General features: G+C 38.5%; 1 protein-coding gene across 3 annotated transcripts; it reads left to right on the top strand.

Annotated features, from left to right (window-relative positions):
• The first annotated feature begins 2,990 nt into the window (after positions 1-2,990).
• Positions 2,991-20,524, top strand: DDX43 (DEAD-box helicase 43). Of its 3 annotated transcripts, XM_047859500.1 has the most exons (17): positions 2,991-3,316; positions 5,258-5,313; positions 7,493-7,619; positions 8,695-8,826; positions 10,752-10,833; positions 11,699-11,855; positions 12,070-12,188; positions 12,642-12,752; positions 13,117-13,258; positions 14,178-14,278; positions 14,826-14,913; positions 15,911-16,038; positions 16,269-16,378; positions 17,158-17,296; positions 17,924-18,011; positions 18,698-18,850; positions 20,373-20,524. In XM_047859500.1, exons 1-16 carry the CDS (start codon positions 3,067-3,069, stop codon positions 18,809-18,811), a joined length of 1,944 nt encoding a protein of 647 aa, XP_047715456.1. In that variant the 5' UTR covers positions 2,991-3,066; the 3' UTR covers positions 18,812-18,850; positions 20,373-20,524. The 3 variants fall into 3 exon arrangements, with proteins under 3 accessions (XP_047715456.1, XP_047715457.1, XP_047715458.1); XM_047859501.1 differs by lacking the exon at positions 8,695-8,826; XM_047859502.1 differs by lacking the exon at positions 20,373-20,524 and having other exon boundaries at positions 17,924-17,976; positions 18,698-18,785.
• Positions 20,525-20,899: the final 375 nt, after the last annotated feature.

Consider the following 20,899-nt stretch of genomic DNA (forward strand, 5'->3'; position numbering starts at 1 on the left):
ATCCCACATAGGCAAGTCACTATCACTCAAAAATCCATAGTTTACTTTAGGGTTCACTACTGGTGTCAGGGTAATTTTGACCTCATACAATGAGTTAGGAAGTATTTCCTCTGCTTCTACCTTCTGGAAGAGATTGCAGAGAATTGGTATAATTTCTTACTTATATTTGGTAGAATTCACCTTTATGTGGCAGGATAAAGTGAAGGAAGCCCTTCAGAAAGTAGAACAATACTGGGAGTGCCTGGCTGGCTCAGTCCATGGAGTATGCAACTCTTGATTTGGGGGTTGTAAGTTCAAGGCCCACTGTACACATAAAGATTACTTTAAAAAAAAATAGAAATAAAAAAAGCCAACAAAGAAAATAGAACAATACTTAAAATTTAAAACTTCTGCTCTGTCAAAGACACTGTTTAGAGAATGAGAAGACAAGCCACAGACCCAGAGTGTTTAGAGGGAAATTTATAGACTTGAATGCATATAAGAAAAGAAGAAAAATCTAGGGGCTACTGGGTGGCTCAGTCGCTTAAGTTTGGACACATGATTTCGACTCTTGATTTCGGCTCAGGTCATGATCTCATTGTTCATGAGATGGAGCCCTGCCTCAAGTTCCTCGCTGACACTATGGATTCTCTGCTTGGGATTCTGTCTCTCCTTCTCTTTCTGCCCCTCCCCCGCTCCTGCTGTTTCACTCACATGCTTGTGATCTTTCTCTCGAAATGAATAAACTTAGAAATCTAAAATCAATCATCTAAGTTTCCATCTTAGGAAATAAAAAAGGAAGAGCAAATTAAATACAAGTAAGCAGAAGAAAAGAAATAATAAAAATTAGAGCAGATATCAATGAAATTGAAAACAGGAAATCAACAGAGAAAATGGATAAAAACAAAAGCTGGTTCTTTGAAAAGAGCAATAAAATCATAAACTTCTAGCCAGGCCAACAAAGGAAAAAAAGAGAAGACACAAGTTACTAGTATTGGAAATAAAAAAATGGGACATCACTGTATATCCCATGGACTTTATTTTGAAAAAAACTTTTTCTTTTTTGGAGAATCTCAAATAGGCTCTCCAATGCAGTCCTCTATCCCATGACCCTGTGATCATGACCTAAGCAAAATCAAGAGTCTGACGCTCAACTGCCTGAGCCACCCAGACACCCCTCCCATGGACCTTAAAAAAGAGTACTATGAACAACTCTATGTCCACAAATTTGATGATTTAATTGAAATGGATTTTTTCCTTGAAAGACACAATCTGCCAAAATTCACACAAGAAATAAACTACTTCTATTATATCTATATCTATTAAAGAAATTAAACCAACATTTAATAACTCTGCAAAACAGAAAGCACCAAGTCCAGATGTTTTCACTAGTGAATTCTACAAAACATTTAAGGAAGAATTACACCAATTTTCTACAATCTTTTGCAGAAAATAGAAGATAAAGGAAAACTTTCTAACTCTTTCTATGAGACCAGCATTGACCCAATACCAAAAGCAAGGACACTGCAAGAAAACTACAGACCTCTTTCTCATAGACCTATGTGCAAAAATTCTCAACACAATATTAGGATTCGATTTGATTCAACTAGATTGGATTGGATTAGGAATCTTGGGGCGCCTGGGTGGCTCAGTCGGTTAAGCGGCCGACTTCGGCTCAGGTCATGATCTCACAGTCCGTGAGTTCGAGCCCCGTGTAGGGCTCTGTGCTGACAGCTCAGAGCCTGGAGCCTGCTTCAGATTCTGTGTCTCCATCTCTCTCTGACCCTCCCCCGTTCATGCTATCTCTCCCTGTCTCGAAAATAAATGTTAAAATAAAAATAAATAAAAATGGATTAGAAATCTAATCCAATAAAAATACTATCCATTTCAGATAAGGATTAGAGAATGGGTATTAAGTATAGGACACATTTATGCTTTTATATATTTCCTGGGTGCTTCAATAGCACTGTAATCCTATTTCTCCAGACATGATTACATTAAGAGTTACAGTTGGGGTATCTGGGTGATTTAGACAGTTAAGCCTCAGCCTTTTGATCTCAGCTCAGGTCTGGATCTCAGGGTGATGAGTTCAAGCCCCACCTTGGGATCCGACCCTACTTGAGGAGCCTACTTAGAAAGAGAGAGAGAAAAAAGAAAGAAAAAGAAAGAAAGAAAGAAAGAAAGAAAAAGAAAGAAAGAAAGTTACAGTTAATTCCATGTGAGTTAACCCATTCAACCTGGATGGATCACGTTTGGTACTTTTTTTTTTCTTTTTTTCATTCCTGAGCATGGACCAGAGAACCTAGCATAATAAAGAACTACTTTGTTTTATAGATGAGTGAACTGAGATTTGTTTAGACAATTCAAAGATCCTAATCAAAGTAGGGGCACGCCTAGCCGACTTGCTTCCTGAAATAATACATCCAGCCACAGAGCCACACTACAATGACGGGAGTGCTGCAGGCATTTATTAAATTTCATTACCTCGCATACAGCAAACATTCAGGTCAAGTGTGTGAAGAGTTAAAGCAGCATTTTTCAGTCCAGAGAGTTTTTAAACTGTGGGTCATTGAATTTTGTGCATGACAACCAATGATTTAAAAATGAATATTAAATATATCAAAGTGCTGCTCTTAGAACAATGGTAAGTGCTGTTTTTTTAACCTTTTGTTTCAAAATTTTTATGTATGTACTGGGTCATGTTGTAAAAATGGCTGACGTTTACGAGTCACGGCTAAAAAACGTTTCTGAACTGAGGTTGAGGGTGGTTGGGCTGGGAGTTTCGTAGAGCAAAGCACAAAGCAGAACCCTTGGAAGTCCCACACCTGAAAAGCAACCTAAAGCCTGCGCATTGACTCTTTCGAGGAGCCCTCATAGCATAGAAAAAGTGGATTGGTCAAACAGTGAGGACCACGCCCACAACATCTTGTCCACCAATGGGTGCGTGGCCAGGGCGTGGCGAGCCTTGAGCGGGCTCCTTAAGTAGCGGCTGCGTGGCTACCTTATTTAAGACTACGACGGCACGGGGGTGTGGTGCAGATCCCTACTGGAGCGACGTCGGACGCGCCGGATCTTCTTCAAGGAACCATGTCGAGGCAAGAAGCAGACGCCAACGCCTCCTCGTGGGTCGTTGCGACCCGACGAGGCTCGGCAGTGTCCCGGGCTCCAGAAAGGAGGCCGACGGAGGATTCAAATCGAAGAGGTCAGGGGGTCCCTAAGGGCGGCAGAGGTGGCGGCTGGAGGAATTCCTCTGGTCTCCCGCAGCCTGTGGCGCCTGGTGCCCGCGAACCGCCCCTCTGCTTTGGATTGAAGAACATGTGGGTCGGCGCTGTGATCGGTAAGTGTAACAAGGTTGGATAGGCGGGGCGGGGCCAGGGCCTCCCCACCCACTCTCTTCGCCTCCATTCAGCAGCCATCTAATGAAATCAAGGCCTTTAACTGTGATCTTTCTAATACCATCTGATGCTAGAATGATGTCACTTTAGATACTTTGTGGAGTTGATATTTTGGGAAACCAAACTCTTAGATTTATCAAATCTTTGGAGTGAAAGGTCACGACTTAACCCAAAATGAACCAGTCCACGTCCAATCTGTTTCTTTGAGCACCATTTAGAGCCATTAAAGAAGGTGTAGGATATTAGGGTTGTTCAGAACAGTAGCAATATCTTGCACTGTTTCTTTTACTTGGGTATTTACCTCCTGAAAAACAGGATATTTTTTTCTTAGTACACCTGAGTCTGAGACATTCATTTTTGAAAGACACTTAGAAACTTACAGAAATGGAGATTTGTCCCATTTGTGGCCATTATGACAGGATAAATTTGAGCACTTTGCCTATTAGGTATGAGAGCTAATATTTTGTTTTACCCTTTTCTAAACCTGTTTTGAAAAACGACAGCATTTTGCAGGCTGCTGTTAAATAGAGTTGATTGATAGACCAGGTATAGATTTGGTTCCTCAAGAAGGCTCAGGCTCAAAGATCTGAAGAGTGATGCTCCATAAATGAAAGCCCCTAGATTTGCAATAAATCACACACTGAACACTTACTGAGCACCTGTGATAGTGCAGACTCTGTGCTAGAGACCACCCACTTAATGTTGGTTCTGGAGCCACTTTTTTTTTCTTGTAAAAGAACCACACATGTATTTAAGCTTAAATTTAAGTGCAATACAGTACTGTTAGCTATAAAAGCAATGTTGTGTGACAGATCTCTGGAATGTTTTCATCTTGGATGACAACTACCCACTGAACAACTCACCATTTTCCCCTTTTCCCATCGCTGGCAAACACCATCATCTTTGTTTCTATGTCTGATTACATTAGATATCTCAAAGTCATGCTCTATTTTTTGTGATTGGCTTATTTCATTTAGCATAATGTCCTCAAGCTTCAATCATGTTGTCAAAAAAGGAATACTTTGGGGCGCCTGGGTGGCGCAGTCGGTTAAGCATCCGACTTCAGCCAGGTCACGATCTCGCTGTCCGGGAGTTCGAGCCCCACGTCAGGCTCTGGGCTGATGGCTCAGAGCCTGGAGCCTGTTTCCGATTCTGTGTCTCCCTCTCTCTCTGCCCCTCCCCCGTTCATGCTCTGTCTCTCTCTGTCCCAAAAATAAATAACCGTTGAAAAAAAAAATTAAAAAAAAAAAAAGGAATACTTTAAGGCTGAAAGCTTTTTTAGCATGTTTATAACATGTTTTTCAATTTTTAAATGTTAAAATTTTTTTTAGTGTTTATTTACTTTTGAGAGACAGCATGAGCTGGAGAGGAGCAGAGAGCAAGGAAGACAGAATTTGAAGCAGGCTGGGGACTCCCAGTCATCAGCACAGCCCAGTGTGGGCTCAAACCACATACCTTGAGATCAGGACCTGAGCCGAAGTTGGATACTCAACTGACTGAGCCACCCAGGCGCCCCTATACCAAATTTTTTTTCATTCAGTGGTCTGTTGATAGTCATTTAGGTTGTTTCCACTTCATAACTATTGTGAATAATACAATACTGCTGTAATGAACAGGATAGATATCTTTGAAACAGTTTTGTTTCCTTTGGATATACAGCCACAAGAGGAATTGCTGGATCATAGGGTAGTTCTATTTTTAGTTTTTGACTAACCTGCCCCTGTACCAATTTACATTCCCACCAACAGTGCACACAAGCTTCCCTTTTCTTCACATCCTCATTAACACTTGTCTCCTGTATTTTTGATACTCATTCTCATAGGTGTGAGGTGATATCCAGTTGTGGCTTTGATTAAATCTCTTAAATATTTTATTAAAAACAGGTCGTGGTGGGTCAAAAATAAAAGACATACAAAGTACAACAAACACAAAAATACAGGTAAGTGGTCTGTATTAAATCCTCAAAGAACATAGTTCATTTGTAACTATAATTTCTCATTAGTTATTAACATACTATTGGTTATTTAAATGAATTGGCAAAACTCTTCAGGCTGCCATTCTTTTTCAGGAATGGTCCCACATTGTGGTCCATTTCCAGGTCTAGGTTTTGTGACTCCTGGAGGTAAAAATCTTTAGCGATAATCTCAACTGACATTGAGATCTTGAATATTCATCATGTGCTTTTTGGACCCCGTCCCTCAAACCCTGACCTGTGCCTGTGTTCCCAGTATCAGCAGCTATATCATTCATCCAGTTCCCAAGCCAGAAATCTCAGATTGCTTCCCTCTCCTTATCTTGCAACCAGTCCGTCACTGCGTTCCTTTATATTTCCTGTATTTCTCAAGGGGAATCACATTTGGGGCATTCTCCCCTAATCTTCCATCCCACTTCTAGTCTTATCCCCCTCTCACTAGGCTCTACTGTGACCAGGGCAATATTTCTAAAATACAAATTGTTTTCATAATTTGTTTTCTTTTCCTGCATAAAAATTTTTCATAATATCTCAGGCTCTTAAGAAGTCCAGACTCCTTAGCATGGTCCACTTGATCTGTCTCCTTTAACCTCTAGCCTCTTTTGCCTTCACTCCCTCCACTGAACTCCTTGAGTACTTACAGCTGGGCTCCTGACACTCTCCTATCTTAGCTGATATAACTCCTGCTCATCAGGGAGGCCTAAGACCTCCTGCATCCCCATTCTTTCCATCCTCTCCGTGTTCATTTCAGCCTCATTTCAAGAACTTATACAGGGGGCCTGGGTGGCTCAGTGGGTTAGCCATCTGACTTTTGTTTTTTAAGCTTTATTCATTTTTCAGAGGCAGACACTGTGAGTGGGGAAGGGGAAGAGAGAGAGAATCCAAAGCAGGCTCCCAGCTCTGAGCTGTTAGCACAGTGCCAACACGGGCCTTGAACTCACTGACCACAAGATCATGACCTGAGCTGAAGTTGGACACTGAGCCACCCAGGGGCCCCTAACCATCTGACTCTTGGTTTTCACTCTGGTCTTGATCTCAGTTTGTGGGATTGACCCCTGCATCCAGCTCTGTACTGACATGAGCCTGTTCTTTATCTCCCTCTCTTTGCCTCTCCCCTCCACACATGCCCTCTCTCAAAAATAAACATAAAAAGAACAGAGTTGTCTGTAAATAGTGGAAATTATTAAGCTTTTTTGAGATCACCAGCCTAAGATAGCATTTGGTATAGCAATTTCCAGATATTGAATCAATGAGGTTATCTGGGATTATGCATAGTTAAGGATGTGACTTCAAGAGTCTTCAAATGTCATGTCAGCCTTGTAGTAAGGTTGCTTTCCCTCAAGTTAAAATTTTACATAAATAACCTGACCAATCTGCTATTAATATAGCACATAGGTTAATCTGCCACATCCCTACAGTTCTGTATGATTTGCCAAATTACAATTTCATAGTTAAAAAGAGGTCAGATTAACAGTTTAATCTTCTAACACTAGTTGCTAAATGTATTGCATAACTGTCACTGTAGGTTTTTTTTAAAGTTATTTTGAGACAGAATTCCAAGCATGCTCTTGCTGTCAAGAGCAGAGCTCAGGGGCGCCTGGGTGGCTCAGTCGGTTGAGCGTCCGACTTCGGCTCAGGTCATGGTCTCACAGTTTGTGGGTTCAAGCCCCGCATCAGGCTCTGTGCTGACTGCTTGCTCAGAGCCTGGAGGCTGCTTCAGATTCTGTCTCCTTCTCTCTCTGCCCCTCCCCCACTCACGCTTTGTCTCACTCTGTTTCTCAAAAATAAATAAAATGTAAAAAAAATTAAAAAAAAAAAAAAAAGAGCAGAGCTCAATGAGGGGCTTGATGAACCATGAGATCATGAGCTGAAATCAAGAGTCTGACCTTAACCGACAGAGCCACACAGGTGCCCCTGACCTGGTAGTTTTTAAATTTAGATTGTCCTGTTCCTTTTCCTCCAACCAGGAGATAGATCTCAGGATAGATTTGTAGAATGAAGAATCCCCTCCAATTAGAACTTAAAGACACTGATAGCAATACTAGATTTACTTAAAATTTTTATGCTATTTGAAGTTGAGTGATTTTTTTTGGAGGGGGGCGTGGTAAAAGGACTTCAGTCTCACCTATTTTTCTCCTGCTTCTAGATAATAAAAGGTTATCCTGATGCACAGGTCAGGATATTCGGTAGCAAGGGTATGAAGGCCAAGGCCAAAACAGCGATAGATAATGTTGTTAAACAACAAGAAAGTTACAGTTTAAAGCCTAGAATTGGTAAGTAATTTTTGTATAGCACAGCCTTGTTAAAATTTTAAAAATTGCTTTGTTTAAAAATTGCTTAGTTGATGCTTTTCCTGATAACATCTTCAGATTGTTGTCATTAAATCTTATCTGTTATGCATTTTTTCCTTTGAAATGCCAGAATACTCATTTTCTTACATTAAAACACTTAATCTCTATGGTGAGTGAAGCCTTGCAGTTTTACTTTTAGCCACAGGTAAGTGAGAAAAAACAAAATAACCTTTTAATGCATTCACTATTAATGGTAAAAGGATTAGTCATGACCTTCTGATTCTATCTCTTCCCTAGAATGTGAACACCTTTGAAAACTACCTAGTTTGGCATTTAAAAAAATCTCAGGGTCACCTGGCTGACTCAGTTGGTAGAGCATGTGACTCTTGATCTTGCGGTTATGAGTTTAAGCCACCTGTTAGGCATAGTTTACTTAAAAAAATCTCAGATCTTGGACTAGAGGAAAAGCCATTATTGAGCCATTTCCGGAAATATGAGAGTAACAAAGAAACGGCATCTTAAAGTTGATGGCAGCATTGCCTCTTAGTGTTTCTTAGGAAGGAAGCTCTGGGAGGCCTTTAAGATTCTTTATCTGTTAACCTGGGGTGACCTCTGCCTCACAGGATTGTTGTAAAGATTAATATGGGATTTATTAGCAAACACCAGGCTTTCAAACTAATTTCCATTTCTTTAATAAATTTCCATTTCAGTAACTCTGGTAACTGAAAAACTATACAAATTGTCATAGCATCATAGTACTAAAACCTACTCTTTATATTTTAAGCATTATTTTCTGGTATGTATGTATGTATGTATGTATGTATGTATGTATTTTGAGAGAGTGTGCATGAACCAGGTAAGGGCAGAGAGAATTCCAAGCTGATAGCACAGAGCCTGAGGTGGAGCTTGAATTCACCAACCGTGAGATCATGATCTAAGCAGACTGAGCCACCCAGGTGCCCCTATTGTCTGGTTTTTAAACACAAAACAGTAAAGTGGGGTAATTTATACAATTAGGATTTGTTTTGAACTAATTTGGTAAAAAATATTTTAACAGATATTGTTGCATTCCAACCTTCTGTTGGAAGAGATTTAAGGACAGAGGGTAATAGTACAGAGAATCAGCCATTGATTGATTGGGATCAAATTCGAGAAGATGCTTTGAAATGGAAAAAGAAAAAGTGGGAAGGTTAGTGCTGTATCCTAACATGTACATTTAGTGTTGGTGTACTTTTGGTGTTTTTTTTTTGGTTTATTTTTGGGGGGGGGTGGGTTTTACTTGAGGTTTTTATCCTCTAAGATGTATCTTATTTCTAGTAATGAAGTCAATTTGAAAAATGTTAATAAAACATTAAATGCTGCAGTTAGTCCCTGTGGCAAGACTTGTTTCTATGTTTTCTATGCTGTTATCAGTGTTATAATTGGGAAATTAAAATATTAAACTTATGGGGAGTCTGTGTGGATCAGTCAGTTAAGCATCCAGCTTTGGCTCAGGTCATGATCTCACAGCTCATTGGTTCAAGCCCCACATCTGGCTCTGCATGGACAGCTCAGCCTGGAGCCTGTTTCAGGTTTTGTGCCTTCCTGTCTGTCCCTCCTCCATTTGAGTTCTCTTCCAAAAAAAGTAAACTTAAAAACATTACACTTTTTTGTCTTATTGGAGGTAATTCATGGCAAGAGTTTAATAAAATATAGAAAATCAGGCCCAAGGGGAAAATGAAGACAATGAACATGCCAACCATAAGTGGTTAACATTGTTGGATGTGGTTGAGAAATTGATTCTGGAGTGTCCTTGCTGACAAGGGCAAAATAAGGGAAAAACATTAATAAGAAAGAAAAACAGTTTTTGAGAAGAGATGAGGGTTTTTTTCATTTGCATTAATCTTAAATGAGATTCGCACTTGGAATTATGGAGTGTAATGTTTCACATCCACTAAACTTCAGTCTAAATTCAGGTACTAATTTTGGCTATCACAAGGCAGCAATACAATGTCATTTAGGGGCGCCTGGGTGGCGCAGTCGGTTAAGCGTCCAACTTCAGCCAGGTCACGATCTCGCGGTCCGTGAGTTCGAGCCCTGCGTCAGGCTCTGGGCTGATGGCTCAGAGCCTGGAGCCTGTTTCCAATTCTGTGTCTCCCTCTCTCTCTGCCCCTCCCCCGTTCATGCTCTGTCTCTCTCTGTCCCAAAAATAAATAAACGTTGAAAAAAAAAAATTAAAAAAAAAAAAAATAAATAAAAAAAATAAAATTTGCAATGGGGGGTGCCTGGGTGGCGCAGTCGGTTAAACGTCCGACTTCAGCCAGGTCACGATCTCGCGGTCCGTGAGTTCGAGCCCCGCGTCGGGCTCTGGGCTGATGGCTCGGAGCCTGGAGCCTGTTTCCAATTCTGTGTCTCCCTCTCTCTCTCTGCCCCTCCCCCGTTCATGCTCTGTCTCTCTCTGTCCCAAAAATAAAAAAAAAAAATTGCAATGGGCTCAGCACTGAGTGTGGAGCCTGCTTAACATTCTCCCCCCTTTCCCACTCTCCCCCTCTCAAACTCTCTAAAATAAAGTTAAATTAAAAAGCAAAAAGCTAATGCACTAATAGTGACAAATATAACAATGACCATTTTAAGTGTTCAGTTCATCTGCATGTTAAGTTACCAGTGCTGCCCTGAACAGTATGTGGTAGGGAGATCAAGGATAGGGGGCCCAGAAAAGATTTAAGTTTGGAGGAAGTATGCTAGCCTTATAAAAGAAAGGAGACAAAATAGCCTCAAAGTAGAATAAATATTCTATACCTAAACAGAAATAAAATGGATCTTCAAAGACAAGGTAAAATCAGTCTACTGTGTTTGAGAAGATTTACCAATTGGGATGATTGTCTTATGTAAAGTATTCTTTCTCTTACTAAACTTAATTATCAGGGCTCCCTTTCTCAGATGAAAAATGTAATTGAAAGAAACCAAAACAGGAGATCTCTTAAGAGACTAGCATAAGTCTGACTGGCAAAGAACTGTCTAAACCTGTAAGGTGAATTTAATCAATAGATTAGTTTAACTTCTGTTATTGAATAAATTTCAATGAAATATAAATCCTGACGTATCAAAAAGTTTTAATTTTCATCTTTGTTTCAGACTTACCTGCAATTAAGAAAAATTTTTACAAGGAGTCAGAAGCAACAAGTTCAATGTCACAAGAGCAAGTAGAAAGTTGGAGGTGAGTAGTTTTATTTAAGTATTTGTATTGTTATATTATTAAATTAACTCATCAGACAAACATTTAAAATTACTGTAATCAAAGACTACATTTCTGGTATTCAGATGAACTTGGTTACATCCTACATGAAATATTTTAGAACATTGCTATCCAAGAAACCTTTCTGCAAAGATGGAAAAAGGATAGTATTTGTCCAATAGAGGAGTCACTATTGATAGCTATTGAACTTTGAAAATGTAGCTAGTGTAATTGAAGAGCTGAGTTTTTAACTCAGGAAGACTACTGTGGTTAGTGCAGTGCCTGCTGTGTTGGACAGCAGTTTTAGAGAATTATTTCTACTACTGTTAAGTCATAAGTTGATATGAATATCAGCATCTCTTCTTCAGTGCTTATTATCTGGAATTAAGAGTCCTAACAGCAACGTGTTTTCTATCAGTCTGTTATAAAACTAAGATAATATGGAAGAGCAGAACAGTTATTCTAGGATTGGAATAGGGCTCAGACTTTGGACAAGTGATCACTTGTCAAATGAGAAATTTCCATTTGATAGTATTGTTGACAGTAAATGTATGTGGAACATTTGTAGAACTTTGTGTTTGCCAAGTCTGATAGAAATCATAAAGCATGTGATTTTCAGGCTGTATTCTTCAGCTTTCGATGAAATTTCATTGGCCCATTCATACAATGTATCTTTTTTCTTTTCTGTTAACTATTCTGATAAGAAAAAGATGGGCTAACTTCTATTGTATTTTTCTGTAGTTTGACAGTTGCAGTTGAATTTCTAGATATGATGAACTAGCTGGGAAACATTTCTCACTTGGGGAATAAAGTGACCAAAGCCACTAATACTCTTTTTTCCTTAAAGGAAAGAAAATTATAATATAATGTGTGATGACTTGAAAAATGGTCAGAAGCGTCAGATACCAAATCCTACCTGTACTTTTGAGGACGCCTTTAAACATTACCCTGAGGTTATGGAAAACATTAAAAAGGCAGGTTTCAGGAAGCCGACACCAATTCAGGTATGGTTTCTTTAATTCCAATGTTTTACTGACAGTTTTTTCCCCCCAAACAATGTCTGATTATTAGAAGTTAAATCACCAGGGAGTAACTGTCCCTTGTGAGCATCCCCTGTACCAGTAGGACCTAGCATGAAAAAAAATGTTGAAAGAAGTTTGTGGCAGGGAGAGGAGGGGCATTTGACTGAAAGATTCACTTTTAATATTTCTGTTTTAGTCACAGACATGGCCAATAGTCCTACAAGGAATAGATCTTATAGGAGTATCCCAAACTGGAACAGGGAAGACATTGTCCTACCTAATGCCTGGATTCATCCATCTCGATTTACAGCCTGTGTAAGAATTTCTACAGCTGGGTTCTCTTCATAGGGGCTTAATAGATGTGGATATCAAAGATGCAATTAAAGTTTCTTTCATCTGTTGCATTGGCCAAAAAGTATGCCTAGCCTCAGGGAAATGAACTTATACTGGCCTGGTCAGAGTATAAGCTGACAAAGGATTTTTAGGAAGTGATAGGTAGTCTTAATAGTGAAATATTGGAAATGTTTAAATAATTACGTCCAATACAATTGTGTGGGAATGTTTGACACAGGGAAAGCGTTGGCCATGTTAAATGAAAAGGCTGGTATCTGGGCCGTTGGTGTTTTGTTGTGCCGTTTTTCTGTACTCCACATTTTGTGGTGAATGTATGTGACTTCTGACATTCATTCCTACAAATTCTGAAAGCGGTGAATGAATGTACTATATGTACCTGAGACAGGTACTTTAATAATTGTTTTCTCTCCAAAGAATTAGAGAAAAAAGGAACGGACCCGGAATGTTAGTCCTTATACCCACTAGGGAATTAGCTCTTCAAGTACAAGCGGAATGTTCTAAGTATTCATATAAAGGCCTTAAAAGGTATGTTGTCATTTCATTGTCCATTCTTCTAAGGGCATTTTAATAATTCATAGCTTTATACATTGTCCCCATTTTTTACACATTTAGAGAATGTGATTGGCTCAGCATGGGTCAGTACCCCACTCTAAATCAAAGGTAGCCAGGTCAGTGACATCAAGTAACAGTGATGCAAATATGGCTCTTTAGAACACATCACTGAGGGTTGATGGGTGTGGATAGTTCTTACAAAGGGACAAATACTACCCAGAGGGTATCTGATACTTTCTGATTTACATACCTTTTTTTGTACCCAAAATGCTTTGGTTGGGATTTTGTGTTGTAATGGGACATTCCTTGCCTGAACATGTACCTCTTTTTTTTTAAGTGTTTGTATATATGGTGGAGGAGATAGAAATGGTCAGATACAAGAACTGAAAAAAGGAGTAGATATTATTATTGCAACTCCTGGAAGACTGAATGATCTACAAATGAATAACTTTGTCGACCTCAGAAGCATAACTTACTTGGTAATCATGGAGTGAGGGTTTGGGATACTGGGAGGAAGGATAGAATTCTTATTAAAACAGTCTTAGAATACTATCCATGTTGTAATAGTTTTATTTTTTTAAGTTTGAGAAGCAGAGAACACGAGTGGGGGAGGGGCAGAGAGAATGCCAAGCAGGCTCTGCTGCTGGCATAGAGCCCACACAGAGCCCGATGCAGGGCTTAAAGCCCCAAGATCATGATTTGAGCCAAAACCAAAGGACTATGCTTTGCATTCTATTTCAGTTTTTATAAATATTAGAAAATGTAGATAAGTAAAAAATTAAAATCCATGTAGATATTTTAGACATTTTTTTAATAATTTTTTTTTTAATGTTCATTTTTGAGAGACAGAGACAGAGCATGAGCAGGGAAGGGGCAGAGAGAGAGGGAGACGCAGAATCCGAAGCAGGCTCCAGGCTCTGAGCTGTCAGCACAGAGCCCGACGCGGGGCTTGAACTCACAAACTGTGAGATCATGACCTGAGCCAAAGTCGGGCACTCAACCGACTGAGCCACCCAGGCGCCCCGACATTAACATTTTTTTCATTAGATCTAGAAACTGTAAGCCAGCTTAAATCAATCTGTGTTACAACTAGATCCGCCCTTATTTGTTCTGAAGAAATTAAAATAGTGGCTTAAGGGGTACCTGGGTGGCTCAGTCAGTTAAGCATTAGACTCTTCTGGAATTTGGCTAAGGTCATGATCTCACCTCACCAGGTGTGAGGGAGCCTGGGTGGGACTCTCCCCAACTCCTGCTATCTTTCTCAAAAGGTATTCTTCTAAAATAAATAAAATACTGGCTTAAGTAATAGGGGAAATGAGAGAATTACCTTATTATAGTATGTTCACAGCATATTAGTTACCTCCCATATCTAATGTAGCCACAATCATTTTAATGCAGGTGTTAGATGAAGCTGACAAGATGCTAGACATGGGATTTGAACCCCAGATAATGAAGATTTTATTAGATGTGCGCCCTGACAGGCAGACAATTATGACAAGGTAGGTAATATGCCTAATTGCTAGTCTACAAAATAGAAATCACTGGACTAGACTCCATTTTTTTTTTTTATTTAAAAAAAAAATTTTTTTTTCAACGTTTATTTATTTTTGGGACAGAGGGAGACAGCATGAACGGGGGAGGGGCAGAGAGAGAGGGAGACACAGAGTCGGAAACAGGCTCCAGGCTCTGAGCCATCAGCCCAGAGCCCGACGCGGGGCTCGAACTCATGGACCGCGAGATCGTGACCTGGCTGAAGTCGGACGCTTAACCGACTGCGCCACCCAGGCGCCCCTTTTGATTAGAATTTAAGGCATAGATCTCCTTCACCTTGGTTTATAAACTTTTTAATTCAGCTTATTTAAAGGTATCATCTAGTAGCCTCACTCTGGTCCAGCAATTCTTTGTGAAGTACACATTCTGTAAAAGTCCTCCTTATTTAAAAGTACTAAATTTGTCTTCTATGGGTAATCTGATTCATAGCATTCTTAGGGAAATGGTAATTTTTTATGATAAAATTTTAATGTTTGTATCATGCTTTATTTCCAGTGCAACGTGGCCATATGCTGTCCGTCGACTTGCACAGTCTTATTTAAAAGAGCCCATGATTGTATATGTTGGTACTTTGGACCTAATTGTAAGCTTGTTTTTTATTACTATTACCAAAAATATTTCTTATGAGAATTGTAATTACTTTGTTTTGACATGACAACTCTGTCCACTCCCTAGTTATAGAGAAAATCTTAGATACGTATGATTCATTGATAAAAACTTCAGTATACATCCAAGACTAATTTTAACAATTATGGTAGTTATTTCACATCTAAAATTTTAATAATCCCTCAATACCCTCCTATCCAGTCCTTTTTCCTGTTTTCTTGATATCTCATTTTTATTTAATCCTGTTAATCAGGTTATGAACAAGGTCAACAAGTGCATGTGTGTAAGTCTGGTGTTTTGGTGAAATTACGATGGATCAGTGGGTTCAGATATCAGTAATTATACAATCCATAAAGATCTCCATTATGTATCTCCTCCTTTGAAAGTTCCCTGGCCTTCCACTTAATCGAAATTGAATGTTCGATTAATCATTATTGAAAAATTGATCTTTTAATCACAAGTAATAGTGATAGGTCATTGCCTATGCTCATTTCATTAGATTGCATGAAAAGTTTGGCTAGATATGGCATTCCTTTCATTAAATGCTATTAAAACCCATTTTATCTCTGGGTTAAATTGTATCGATGATATTTTAAAATTTTGCATTAAAGTGTCAGAATACTCACTGAATGGAAACTCTTGTCCCAAGCTGATCATCCTCCTTCATTATAATAACTGTACCCAAATTCATGGCAGTTTGGCCTCACTCTGGTCATCTTTCCCAACAATGGTAACCAATTACTTTCAACTAACTTGCCAAGTACTCAAGTTTCCAACTCAGCTTGGGTGAATAAGTAAGAAGCAAGAGGCTGAATGATAAATCTTTGAGTAGAAACAGGTCCTTTTGAGAAGATCTGCCTTTTTCCCCTTGGCAGTTTATTAAAACTTAACCAGTGATAGCGATAGATACATTTTGAGCCAGTGTATATTGTTTGCCTATCAATTTTGATGTACTGATCTTTTGACTCCTTTAGGCAGTAAGTACGGTGAAACAAAACATAATTGTCACCACAGAAGAAGAGAAGCGATCTCATATCCAAACTTTTCTAGAAAACATGTCTCCCAAAGACAAAGTCATCGTGTTTGTTAGTAGAAAAGCTGTGTGAGTATTTTTTCTTTTACATCATTAAATCATCAAACTGATGTGTTTAGCATTAGCTCTATTTGTATATTAATTTCAAACAGTGTATATATATCTTTCAGTATGTTTCAGTCTTCTGCTAATAGAAGTAAATAGAATGGAATAGTCCTTGCTAATACAAGTAAAACTAATAAATTGATAGTGGTATTAGAATAAGCACTTAAGATCACTGACTTCATCTTTTGCTTCAGTGCCGATCACTTATCAAGTGACCTGATCCTGCAACATATATCAGTGGAGTCCCTTCACGGCAACAGAGAACAGAAAGACCGAGAGAAAGCATTAGAAAACTTTAAAACAGGTATATTAAAAAAAAAAAAAAACAGGTACATTACACAATTAGTATTTGATCCAGTTTAAGTGTATAATGCCTGCACCTGGCTGAGTGACAGCACCTTTTCATGGAACCCATTTCTAAGATCTGTCCTCAGTTTGCAGATCCCAAAACTACTTGCTAGAGCTCTGAATATTCAGATTTTCACAGGCATCTGGGTGGATCAGTCAGTTCAGCATCTGACTCTTGATTTCAGCTCAGGTCTTTATCCCACTGTCATGGAATCAAGCCCCACGTTAGGCTCAGTGCTGAGCGTGGGTTCAGATTCTTTCTCCCTCTGACCCTCTCCTCTCCCCTGCTTGGGTGCACACTCTCAAATTAAGAATACGTTTTAGTCATATATTAAATATATTTAGCTATCCAAACTCCCAAGAACTAATATTTAAACCTGCATATCAAGGCAATTTGCAATGTGGGGTACTACCATTAATTTACCTGAAAGTTGTATATCTTTGACATGGTTCAGGTGATGCAGGGACTATCTGCTGAACCATGATGTATATTGTGTTATAACTTGCCAGCAGTTTAAAAGAAATATAAATATATATAAATATTATGTTATATTATATTGTATTATATATAAATATATATACAAATATCCCTTTCTAATTTTCACTGTCATAAGTATTTTAATATTACAAGTAACAGTGGTTCACCCAATTAGATATTAGGGGAGAATATACTTTTCTGATATGTCTTGGGTTGGTTTATGCCAGAATGTATATTCTTTTGGTTTTATTCTTTAGGTAAAATAAGAATACTGATTGCCACAGACTTAGGATCTCGAGGTCTTGATGTCCACGACATCACACATGTTTATAATTACGATTTCCCCCGGAACATTGAAGAATATGTACATAGAGTAGGCCGCACAGGAAGGGCAGGGTAAGTAAGCACAGTCTACCTATGAAAGCAGCCAACCACCATTACTCCGTTCACAAATGATTCTTAGCTAGAAAAGTGTTTTTTGGTCTTGCCTGTAAATTGTCTGTGCCACTTGCTTTGCTACTTTATCCCTGTCCAATTGGCCTGTTCCAGATTCAACCAGATGCCTCTCTGATTAGTTGCAGCTGTTTCTTATTCTACTCTTTGCTTTATATCTACAGTGTCACACTGAGCTATCCACAGTGGATACTCTACTGTTCTTGTGTAAGAGGACTACTAGCAAATCCCTTGGGAATACGCAGTTGAAACAGTGGTGCCTGGGTGGCTCAGTCAGTTGAGCATCCAATGCTGGGTTTCAGCTCAGGTCATGATCCCAGGGTCACACTGAGCATCAAGCCTGCCTGGGATTCTCTCTCCTCCTCTGCCTCTCCCCCACTTGCATGCACACTCTTTCTCTCTAAAATAAAAATAGAACAGCTCCAGATTATTGAGATTCCAAATTGCTGTTGGAGTAATGCTAACTTTTAATGAATAACATATTTGGGCTTGTGAAAATTGAGGTTTTGCTATTTTTATTGTGAGTACAGATTATAAAATTGAATTACATGCACTCTTCCCCTTTTATAGGAAGACTGGAATGTCTATTACCCTCATCACTAGAAATGACTGGAGGATCGCTGGTGAGTTAATTAACATTCTGGAAAGAACACATCAGGTGAGAATAAACAACTCAGAACTCTACCTTGTATCACTTTTCTAATGTTCAAATAATTTCATTTATTCCAAGTACCGGGGCTTAGCGCTTGTCAGGAAAAAACATTAAACATGTTATGAGTGCTATAGCATGGCAAAGACAAGGAGCTATGGTATATAATTGGGGAACCTGATCTAATGGTAGTGAGCTTCAATGGAAATTATACTGAGGAAGAAGCCAATGTGGCGGAGTTTGGAAGAATGTACAAGAAAGGGATACATGTTCTAGCAGGCGAACATTCAGGCCCAGTGGTAAGAAAGAACATACAGAAAGTGGCACCAGTTACAGTAGTTAAGGGGACTGGCAAGCAGCTGTAAAGGGCCATGCAAGCAGGGAGTGGTAGCATAGTCATGGAAGTTTTTAAAGATCAGTCTGGTTTTATTCATTTATTTTTTGAAATAGTTTTTTAATTATTTCTGAGAGGGGAGGGGCAGAGAGAAGGGGACGGGATTGGGAGCAGGTTCTGTGCTGACGGCTCAGAGCCTGGAGTTTGCTTCAAATTCTGTCTCCCTCTCTCTACCCTTCCCCCACTCTTGCTCTTTGTCTCTCTCTCAAATAAACAATAGAAAAAATTTTTAAAGCTGCCAAGAAAAGCTTTCACTCTGCAAGAAAATCTCATTCCTAGTAATAAACATTTAATGTTTCAGAATGTCCCAGATGAACTTATGGCAATGGCCGAGAGATACAAGGCAAATAAACTGAGAAGAGAAATGGAAAAATTGGGAAAACCCCAAGGAAAACCTAAGAAATGTTATTACTAATGTCCTTGTTGAAAAGTGGTACCAGTCTACCTACAGAAGGTAAAATTTAACACTTTCAAATTTTGGATTTCCAACAGCCTGTTTTCCTTAACTACACTGTTACTATGTTTGTTGCAATCAGCAGTATCTCTAAGAGTCATTAACACAAATTATTAGGGGTTATTTAACTTTTATATAAGTTCCAGTTAATATATCTCATTTAGAGTTGCAAGTATTAGAGAGTTGAAAATTTTAAGTTGTATAGAAATCTCATTAAGAGTAACTGAGTTGGCTGAGGTATAAATTGGTAGAAGCTCTGTGCAATTTGATAATGTATCGATTACAAATACATACATAACCTTTTCAGGTATTAACTTTAGGAATGTATTCTATAAATATGTCTGCATATTTATTCCAATATTTGTAGTAGGAAAAGACTAACCTAATTGTCCAGTAGGGGGCTATATGAATAAATTCCAGAGGATTTTTTTAACACTGACAGCCACCCAGTGCTCATCACAAGTGCCCTTCTTGATCCCCTTCTCCTATTTCACTTATCTCCCAATCACCTCCCCTCAGATAACTAGCAGTTTGTACTCTAGTTAAGAATCTGTTTCTTGGTTTGTCTCTTTTTCCTTTGCTTGTGTTTTCTTAAATTACACGAGTAAAATCATAGTATGTCTTTCTCTGACTTTTGCTTAGCATGATACCTCTATTTTTTTTGTGAACCATATCTGAAGGAATTAGTACTTAATAGAGAACTCAAAACTGAATGAAAACCCGATTAAAGAATGGGCAAATGACTTCCATATACCTTTCTCCAAAGATACACAAATGGACAACAAACACTAAAAGATGCTCAGCCTCACTAATCACTGGGGAAATGCAAATAAAAACTGTAATGACATTGTCTCACACACATTCAGATGGCTATTATAGAGTATCTAGTATCAAATAAACTGAGTTTTGGCGAGGAGGGGTAAAATTAGAACTTTTGTGCACTATTGGTTGGAATGTAAGGTGTGTATCACTGCAAAATAAAGCAGTTCCTCAAAAAAACCAAATAACCCAGCAATTTCATTTCTGGGTTAATATCCAAGAGAATTAAAAGCAGGGTCCCTAAGAGGTTTGTCCACCCAAGTTCATAGCTTTCTTAATAGCCAAAAGATGGAGGCAACCCAGGCATAAACAGAGAAACTAATTGGTGTGTAAAGGAAAATTCTGACAGGATGGTACAACATGGGTGAACCTTGAGGATATTATGCTAAATGAAATAAGCCAGTCAAGGACAAATACTGTGTAATTCCACCTAACAACGTAGGTAGGTAGAGTAGTCAGCTTCTAGAGAAAGTAGAGTGGTTTTCAGGAGCCAAAGGGGGAAAATGGGAGGTGTTTAATGGGCATAGATTTTCAGTTTTGCAAGATAAAAAAGTTTAGAGAGTGGCTGTATAAAAATGAAGATACATAACACTAAACTATATTTAAAATGGTCACTGTGGCAGATTTTGTTACATGAATTTTATCACAGTTTAAAATTTAAAGGCTTGGGAATAGCAATTTATGTTTTTCTCTTATTTTTCAGATTTCGAGACTTTAGAGATACTATTTAGGATATGTGGAAATATTGCAAACATGCTGGCTGTATGAAGAGATGACTGATTCTAAAATAGTGTTTAAAAAGGTGGAATTCAATGTTTTATACCTTCTTTAATAAAATCAAACATTTAAACTTGAGTTAATTTTCCAATTTTATTATCTTTATTTGAAAATAAAAGTACATTTTATCTCCTAAAATGTTGCTCTATTAATGTCAGTCTTTAAAGAGTTTAAAGCCTGTGCAGATGCCATGGCAGTGAAAAAGATACTGTTGACAATTTTTTTCTATGATAAAAAGATAAGGTGATCTCTTACCCTGAATAGCCCTTTAATTTTGTTAAATAGAACTTTATTTGGGAGTGTTTGTCTAAATAATTATACTTCACCTACTTCTAAATGAAAGAGTAAAAGGGTTTCATGAGACTAGGATATGCAACAGTGCTTAAGTTTCAGCCTATAGGCTAAAATAAATCCTAGGAAAAATAAAATTTCGTTTCCACGAAAGATTCTTAG

The sequence above is a fragment of the Prionailurus viverrinus genome, chromosome B2 (assembly GCF_022837055.1).
Source record: "Prionailurus viverrinus isolate Anna chromosome B2, UM_Priviv_1.0, whole genome shotgun sequence".
Lineage (NCBI taxonomy): Eukaryota > Metazoa > Chordata > Mammalia > Carnivora > Felidae > Prionailurus > Prionailurus viverrinus.